Raw genomic sequence first — 9,047 nt, forward strand, 5'->3', positions numbered from 1 at the left:
AACTCTTTTTTCGATGTGGGAAGTCTCTCAAGTAACCAACTCCGAAGCATCATCGACTTGCTTCATCGAAATGCGCTCTCACATTTCTCACTCTCATCCAAACCCACCTCTCTCTCTTCTCTGCCTTCATATAAATACTATTATGTAACAACTCAATTTGAACTTCTTACATAGAAAGAGAGAGAGAGAGAGAGCTGAGTAGTTTCCAATGGTGGGGAGGAGGAAGCCACTGGTACTCACTTCCACCAAAACTCTCATCAAATCCGTACTGACTTCGCCGCCGGGAGAACTCACTTCCGACGACGATCACCGACTCTCCGCCGTCGCCGCTGATGACGTGTCTACTAGTTTGCAGCTGCTGCCGCCGGGAATTCTCCGGTTCTCCATCGGTCGGAGCCCCAAATTGGCTTCTCTCGACGACTCTGCTCTCGTCGGCCTCTCCACTTCTCTCCTCAAACGCCTCTGCCTCACCTCCGGCTCCCTGGTATTAAAGATTCATATACTCTTTCTCTTTGCTTAACTTTCTTTCATTGGTTTTGATTGCTCAGAAAATTACCGAAAGTCTAAGAATTTACTCTGGAATTCATATTACACAGCTAAAGTTATCGAATTTCAACTGAAATTTCTTTATAAACACTTCAATTTTAGCATTAATATTATGCTCTGGAGCTAGTAATTGATTTTTTTTTTCTTGGTTTGCTTTGATTTGAATACACAAGGTGATTGTGAAGAATATGGAGACAAAAATAGAAAGAATTGCTCATGCCATTGTTGTGGATCCTCCGGACCGCTCCGAGAACACTGGACTATCTGCTGCCCAATCTTCCCAGGCAATGCTTATTCTGCCTTGTTGCACTTTCCCTGAAAATGGCCACATGTTGTTAGACCGGGAAGTTGCCTATATATCACCTCTGTTGGCATTTAACATTGACTTGCATACATTGTGCTTGAAATCGCTTGTCCATAGAGGGGAAGCGGCGTTGGCATCTTATTTCGGGGATAGAGTGGACGAAGAGGTGAGTGGGAAAGGCGTCGGGGCTTCTGTGATTGGAATACAACCTCAGTCGGAGTTGCCAAGATATGCTTCGCACTTGAGGGCTTCCTTTGTGAGGATACCAGAATGTGGTAGTCTTGACTCTCTTAGAGGAAATTCGGCTGTTGAACATGAAGATCGTCAAGAAATGATAGATTTGGCACTACATAGCTACTTTGAAGTTGATAGGTATCTAGCAAGAGGTGATGTTTTCAGTATTTGTATAAAATGGAATTGCAAGTCAACGATTTGCGTTCCTTGCAACCAAAGTTTGGAAAATGGGGTTGATAACACTATCTATTTCAAGGTAAATTCTGAGTACTTTTCATTGGTTGCATTTCTACTCAACTGATGTTATAATGACAATCACCAGGTAATTTGTCTTCTTAGGTTGTGGCTATGGAACCTTTGGACGAACCAATTCTCCGAGTTAACCGTTCTCAAACTGCCCTTGTGCTTGGAGGAAGTGTCTCTTCTGCTGTGCCCCCTGATTTATTGATTTCTGGACAAAAAGGTTTCACACCCTTGCAAGGGGACACAGTGAAAATATTGGCCTCCATACTTACACCTCTTCTGTGCCCCTCAGCACTATCTTCAAAATTCAGAGTTTCTGTTCTGTTGTATGGATTGGCAGGTATATTTGGGCTTTTCTTTTGTCATTAGCATTTGATGGTTGCAATTTTTTTTTATAAGTTGGCAAGGTCTCTACTCTCTAACAAGATCCCTTGGAAGTAAACATTCGATATGTAATATTGTTTTTTAAACCTATTGCCAGTTATGGAAAAGAACAATTACCGAGAACAGGATGAGTTGGCTAAGTTATATGTTTCATGCGCACATGAGTTTAGAGTCATTGAGTAGTAGTTTGTTGCTTCATGCAGGATGTGGGAAGAGAACAGTTGTTAGATACATTGCTCGTCGATTGGGCCTGCATGTAGTTGAATATAGCTGTCATAATCTGACGATGTCATCTGAAAAAAAGATGTCTGTTGCACTAGCCCAAACCTTGAATGCAGCTCAAAGGTAAAGCAGTACATTTTTCAGAGTATGATACATGATAAAGGTCCCAAATTTTCTCTGTTACGTTGCTGCATTGTTATGATATATGTTTGATAAGACAGCTGCAGTTATTGTCTCCTACTGTTTCAATAATTACCTATACATCTTATCTTCCAAGTTATATGAGAAAACAGTCCATGCTACTCTATCCTTATTTTTTCATTCAACCATTATATCATTTGATGGGAGAAATATATCTGCTATATCGTTCAATCTATCAATTTTGTTGCACCTAAGTTTCCTACTTTTTATTGTTGTCCCACATCGTTCTTATGCATTGTTCTTCTGTCAGATACTCGCCAACTATACTTCTTCTCCGCCATTTTGATGTTTTCCGGAATTTGCACGAAGGTTCACCAAATGATCAAGTTGGCATCACTTCTGAAGTTGCATCACTTATAAGGGAATTCACTGAGCCAATCTCTGATTATGGAGACATTGATTCTGAACAAAAACAAAATGGTCATGTTGTAAGTACATGGTTTTAGTGCCATATTTCATGTTTTGGGTTATTTTTATGTATGATTAATTAATTTTGATTCTCAGAAATGATCATTAGTTGATGTAAGTTTTAATCCTCACTTCTTTTTCGTGTGTGTGACTTCTCTTCTTTTGTTGATTGCTATGTTGTTTTTTGTTTTTGAATCTGAACAACCTAATTATGCTACACCACATGCAGGATTCTGGGAAGATAGGTAGGCATCAAGTGCTGTTCATTGCAGCTGCTGACAGTTCAGAAGGTCTACCGCCAACTATTAGACGTTGCTTTAGCCATGAAATAAGTATGGGTCCTTTGACTGAAGAACAAAGGGTTAGAATGGTCTCACAGTCTTTGCAGAAGGCTTCTGAATTCCTTTCTAATGTATGTGTACAATTTTCTTTGTTTCTCTATACCTTTTATGTGTGTTTTCTAATATAAATTAACTATGATGCATAAGTTTTATTAATTTACTATTAATTTCAAAAGCCTACGCTGCTAGGTTGTGGGCCAAAAATAGTTTTTTTATCTAACACCTGTTCACATCTGAGCCTCTCTCCAGCACTAGAGCCCAATTAATAGGGTGTAATTATTGTAGTTTTCAGTCAAGATCTCCCTTGATGATACCGTGATTCCGTTACTTTAATACTTTTTTCCCCTGACTTTAGATGGTTGGATATGACCAAAACAATTGTTATATCCACCAGTCCCCCCAGCTAATTTGATGGTTTGCCACATTCCTATTACATGGTAAGAATTTATCATGGTCACACCAAGCATTGACATTGCTTAAATATGTCTTCGGGTAGCCCTTTTATATGTAATGCCTAAGGCAGTGTTGTCAATTGCTAAAGCTCTCCGTCTGTCACTTTCAAATTTTAAGCTTAATGTGAATCTTGAAGTCCATAAACAAGTTCTATACGCGTCTGTATTCTATATGGTATTAGTTGTAGTTTCTTTTGATCATCTCGGGACTCTGAAGGATCAGATTTGTTCTTTTGCAGACTAATTCGGAGGATCTTATAAAGGATATAGTTGCGCAGACATCTGGTTTCATGCCTAGAGATATCTGTGCATTGGTTGCTGATGCTGGTGCAAACTTGATTCCCAAAGGCAATGCTCAGATTGATACAGTGAAGTCTGAAGAATCAGATGCTTCTCTCACAAATAATGTTGAATCAGACAGTAAGTCCTCTGAAGTTGCATCTCCGATTCTGGGGAAAGAAAGCTTGACAAAAGCATTGGAAAGATCAAAGAAAAGGAATGCATCAGCCCTCGGTACTCCAAAGGTAATTGGGCGACGAGACTAATTTGGTGGAATGATATATTGTTCTTTCCTAAGCTGTCTGTATAGGTTGATGTCCAAGTGTGTCCTCTTTTGTGGGGCAAAAGAATGAGTTTTGTATTGCAACACGCATGGAAGTAGTAGTCTTATAAAACATCCAATGTATCAATGCAATTTAAGTCATATTTTCTGTAGGTTCCTGATGTGAAATGGGAAGATGTTGGTGGTCTTGAGGATGTGAAGAAATCAATCCTGGATACTGTTCAGGTAGGTTTCGTTTGTATCTATACTTTTTACCTGTTGTCCATTAGCAAGATTCCAGCAATTTGGAAGTTGGAAGGCTTTGTCAACTCAATTCTTCTTCGTTGTTTTTTCTAGTTACCTCTTCTGCACAAGGACTTGTTTTCATCTGGCTTACGAAAGCGTTCTGGTGTTCTTCTGTATGGTCCTCCTGGAACAGGGAAAGTAAGTTACAGTTATTCTTTTAAGGACTTCTTATTTGCCCTCTCATTTTCCCCAAGGGATTTGTTAAACCATATTTGTTTTTCTTACTTCAAACCTCAGACTCTACTGGCAAAAGCTGTTGCAACTGAGTGCTCCCTGAATTTTCTCAGTGTAAAAGGACCTGAACTAATTAATATGTACATAGGAGAGTCAGAAAAGAATATCAGAGACATTTTCCAGAAGGTAAAATATTCCAGCTTGATCAGTAGCCCTTTGGAAGAAGTTTATATTATTTTTTATCTACTTAAATTTCAGAACATCTGTTTCAGCTCACACTAGAGCAGTATTGCACATGCTTTGCAGGCCAGATCAGCACGCCCATGTGTTATATTTTTTGATGAACTTGATTCTCTTGCTCCAGCCCGAGGTGCATCTGGGGATTCTGGGGGTGTTATGGACAGAGTGGTTTCTCAGGTGAAGCATCCTTTTTTATGACTGGGAGAATTTGCATTAATTCCTTCGATAATTTCTGACTGTGATGACTTTCTGTTCTGCTAGATGCTTGCAGAGATTGATGGCCTAAATGATTCGAGTCAGGTGTTTTGCTCTGTCTTTTTTGCTTGAATTTTTATTTTTATTTTTATCAATATCCACCGGATATTTTCTTATCCCCTAACTAAGACAGAAAAACCTTGTGTTTTTTCTTTGGTTTAATTTAGGACTTGTTTATAATTGGAGCAAGTAACAGACCAGATCTAATTGACCCAGCACTTCTACGACCTGGCCGATTTGATAAGTTGCTTTACGTTGGAGTTGTCTCTGATCCATCTTACAGAGAACGGTTGGTTTTCTCACCCTCTCCATTTCATAATGTTGTAATACATAAGTACTTCATTGAATAATTTTGTCATCAGTATGATGATTTTTTATTTTTTATTTTTTTTAAATAGGGTTCTCAAAGCTCTTACCCGAAAGTTTAAGTTACATCAAGATGTTTCACTTTATGCAATAGCGAAGAAATGTCCCCTAACCTTCACTGGTGCAGACATGTATGCCTTGTGTGCAGATGCTTGGTTTAGGGCAGCTAAGCGTAAGGTGAGTCTAGTCAACACCCGAGCTTATGCTTGGTTTTGATAGAACTGAAAGTATTGGTGTAAGTTGTCCAATATGTTCAGGGTGTAGAGGGGCACAGTTGATAAAGGATGTGGATTGATTTTGAGGTCTTCAAAAATAGTTGAGAAATAGGAAATGCATTGGTGAGTGGAGCTTAACTGATTAGTAAAGCAAAGAGAATGACTTAGTTCTGTTAATATTGGAGTATCTAGTAGACAATCAACTATACGGTAATGGAGCAACCCATGATGTTACAAATTGAGGTGCAACACTAAGAATACTAGTTGCAGAAGTTGCAGTCTCAACAATATCCTGGATTTTATAAAGACACATGATTCATAAGTTATAGGGATAAAGGGATGTCCTGACGTGATTTTTGGCATTCGTGTAGGTTTTGAGTTCAGGCTCAGAATCTTCTTCCATGGACGACCAACCTGACTCTGTTGTTGTCGAGTATGATGATTTTTTCAAGGTACGACAGTTGCTTTCTTCACTGTGTTTGAGACTCTGAGTTAATCATGAGTACTAATGAGCTTTTACAAGTCAAAGAATTGCTCTAGATCCAATTCCTGGGTTCATCATCTGACTGCTTTTGTCCCGAACATCTTAGGTCTTAAGGGAGCTATCTCCCTCGCTCTCTACGGCCGAGCTTAGGAAGTATGAGTTGCTGCGAGATCAGTTTGAAGGATCTTCCAAGTAGTTCCTCCTCAATACAAGAAAGTCAAATTCTTTTCAAAAAAAAAAAAAGTAGAAGTAAAATTATGGATCACTTCTTCTACTGTAGTCGACTGTGAATGAAAGCTTTTTTTATAGTAGAATGTAACCATTAAGAGAATAAGAGATGGGAATAATCATAAAAAATGAGAAAGGAAAATCAAAGAATGATAGAAGATTAGAAGAAGATAGAGACTTGGTCTTCCCATACTTGTACCATTATTCGTTGAAAGATGCAGGGGTCACTCTTAGAATCAAAATCTTTATTTTTATTCTATTTGGACTTGGAGCTACAATCTCATTGAATTTCCATTTCTGAGATGTACATGGAACATGTTGGCTGTTGTACTTATTTTAAAATTATTGTTACAATTTGATTCCTATCAACGGTCATTCAGAGACTGTGACTGTTTCTTTTTATTTATCAAGATTGACCTCCCATCAACGTGTTCTTGGAGAGACATACCTTGACTGGATCGAATGCTTGGCGGGTAAACTATGATGAAAACTACTTAACAAGTGGTCGTTTTTTTTTTTTTTTTTTTCACCATTGGATCTGCTCCGTTTTTTCACCAAGAGATCGCTTGCTGTTTTACATTCATGGGACAGTAAAAGGGCACATTTTTTACATCATTATAGCGTTTTGTACACCTTAAAAAAGTAAAATTTGAAATGAAAAAGGAGTTAATTGACAAGTGTTAAATCTTACTTAGCAATAATGTAATCGACTATCTTTAGATGTAAGCTCAATTATAGAAATAATTAATTTTAAGTTGAATTGTTTTATTTTCAACTATTGAATTTACATCAATCGTGATTGAGCATAGTTTTTTTATCGTCAGTTCCTAACGAAGTTAACACCACTTTCTCAGTTAAATACTAATATGCCAAGATAATACAGCACAAATCTAAGCATATTATTTGCAGAGAGCAAATCCTCTGTCCCTAATTTTCCTGTCTCCATCCCTGTGACCCATTCAATTTATGACACCTGTCCATTTTAATTCATAGGACTTAACTCCGTCAAGTCTTATGTTAGGGACACAGGGATGGAGACAGGAAAATTAGGGACGGAGGATTTGCAGCCGTATATTCCACTTCCACAATGCTAGTAGGTCCCCCATTATTATTGATTAATTACCAAAAACGAGGCATGACAGCACTTAATCCAAATTTATTTCCAACTAAACCCACGAATAAAACAGGAATTAGAATATATTCTAAGCAAAAAAAAAAAAACAGGAATTAGAATAATTATTGTCACCCATGCTCACAATTTGGATGTTTATGGGTTCACATTAACAAACCCATTAAGTTCCAATAAGATCATTGTCTTTAATCTTTTGGAGCTCTTTTATGTTATATTGTTTGGATGGATGAAACAAGTCCACATAATATTGGATGTCTTAAATTCTCTAGGTACTGCTGGACGTACTGAAACAGCACACGCTGCTTATCATGATGGGCACATCACGTCCCTCGTGTATCTCATGATTCACATTCTTCTTACTACTTTTTTTCTGTTCTGGGAGTGGATCTTTTTAGTGAAGTGATCTGAGGATTATCAGATATTTGTCCGAGCATCTCACTATTTATGGGTAAAGTTCAAAGTATATAATCGTTAGTTTTGTTCATTTCATATACCCTAGATGTTTTTAAGATTCGATGTCTTTTAACTTAATCGGTGAAGCGGAACTCATACGTGACAAAACCGTCATATCAAAGACTTTCTCTTAATTTCAAACAACTGTTAATGTCTCATAAAGCTAATTAATTAGCGGCTTAGCTAGCTAATAGATTTTATGGAATAGAATTGGAAGAAATTTTTTAAAGAAAAAATTAAAGTATTTAACGGAGTGTGGAGGATTGGAGTATTTGGACGGTTCATATAAGGACTCTCTGTTACTTTGTCTTTAATATTTATATATTCTTTTGAAAATATTATCTTACTGGATAAGCCCAATATATGAAAAAGTAATCCACAAGATGTGGAAGAAGGATGCGGTCATTTTCAATGTCTTTCCTTTTTTGTACTCTTTGACAACTAAATGTTTTTCATTACAAAAAGCAAACCAAGCATCGTATCAAGTTCATTAAGTTGTTGGTTAGTTCAATACGAGCATTTATCTTTACATTATCTGTTAGCAACTCCAACATGTTCCCCATATTTTGATTTTTCTCTATTTTAGGGAAAAATGAGCCTCTTTTGCTCAAACATATTCTCTATAACTATCCCCATTTTAGGGATAGTGAGGAAAGAGAAAACCAAACTCTCTAAATTTACAGCTGTTTGGACCCAAAATGAGCATTTTGGCTAATTCTATGCCAACAAAGATACTTGGGGGGCAAGATTACTCCTCCTACGAGCCAAATTGCTTCCAATTCTTCGACGCGAAGTATCTTTGTTCTTTTCCTACAAGCTCTCACATGAGGGATTTTTACCCTACAAATTTTGATACATCGGAGCTTGGAGTGAAGCATAGATGGCCTCCCCCGTGGTCTTCTAGAAGTTAGCCAAACAAGGTGCTGCTAGCGCTCCTTTCTTTGTTTTTTAATTTCCTGTCAATTTTCAGTTTTTTACTTTTATTTTCGTCATTTATCAAAAAAAAAAATACAAAAAGAGTTTCAAATTTGTGTGTCGCGGAGGATGCAAAAGTTGTGTTCTTGCCTAAACAGTGGCTTGAACTTTCTGATATACTTAGAGGGGGCATTGGTTTTGGCCTGGGCACATATACAAGAGGCATTTAATATGCCTAATATGGAATCAGTCAAGTAATTTCAGTCAAGCCAATAAAAGTGGCTTTTGGAGCAACAACATTATAAGAGCAGTGCTGATTCAAGACCTCTTCAGTAGACCTTTGACTTCGAGGTTTGGGAGGCAATGTTTGGACCCAAAATGAGCATTTTGGCCTGACAAGGCG

The 9,047-nt window shown here is 37.6% G+C and overlaps 1 protein-coding gene across 3 annotated transcripts; it reads left to right on the forward strand.

Annotated features, from left to right (window-relative positions):
* Positions 1-11: 11 nt before the first annotated feature.
* Positions 12-6,527, forward strand: LOC133738151 (peroxisomal ATPase PEX6). 3 transcript variants are annotated; one of them, XM_062165600.1, is made up of 16 exons: positions 13-484; positions 720-1,340; positions 1,424-1,667; positions 1,915-2,056; positions 2,385-2,562; positions 2,772-2,954; positions 3,575-3,859; positions 4,051-4,122; positions 4,234-4,320; positions 4,420-4,542; positions 4,663-4,773; positions 4,858-4,896; positions 5,019-5,140; positions 5,250-5,394; positions 5,804-5,884; positions 6,023-6,527. In XM_062165600.1, the coding sequence occupies exons 1-16, from the start codon at positions 209-211 to the stop codon at positions 6,110-6,112; spliced, it is 2,799 nt and encodes a 932-aa protein (XP_062021584.1). In that variant the 5' UTR covers positions 13-208; the 3' UTR covers positions 6,113-6,527. The 3 variants fall into 3 exon arrangements, 1 of the variants encoding a protein (XP_062021584.1); XR_009859971.1 differs by lacking the exon at positions 5,250-5,394 and having other exon boundaries at positions 12-484; positions 6,023-6,171; XR_009859972.1 differs by lacking the exons at positions 5,250-5,394; positions 5,804-5,884; positions 6,023-6,527 and having other exon boundaries at positions 12-484; positions 4,644-4,773; positions 5,019-5,119.
* Positions 6,528-9,047: the final 2,520 nt, after the last annotated feature.

The sequence above is a fragment of the Rosa rugosa genome, chromosome 3 (assembly GCF_958449725.1).
Source record: "Rosa rugosa chromosome 3, drRosRugo1.1, whole genome shotgun sequence".
NCBI classification, from domain to species: Eukaryota; Viridiplantae; Streptophyta; class Magnoliopsida; order Rosales; family Rosaceae; genus Rosa; species Rosa rugosa.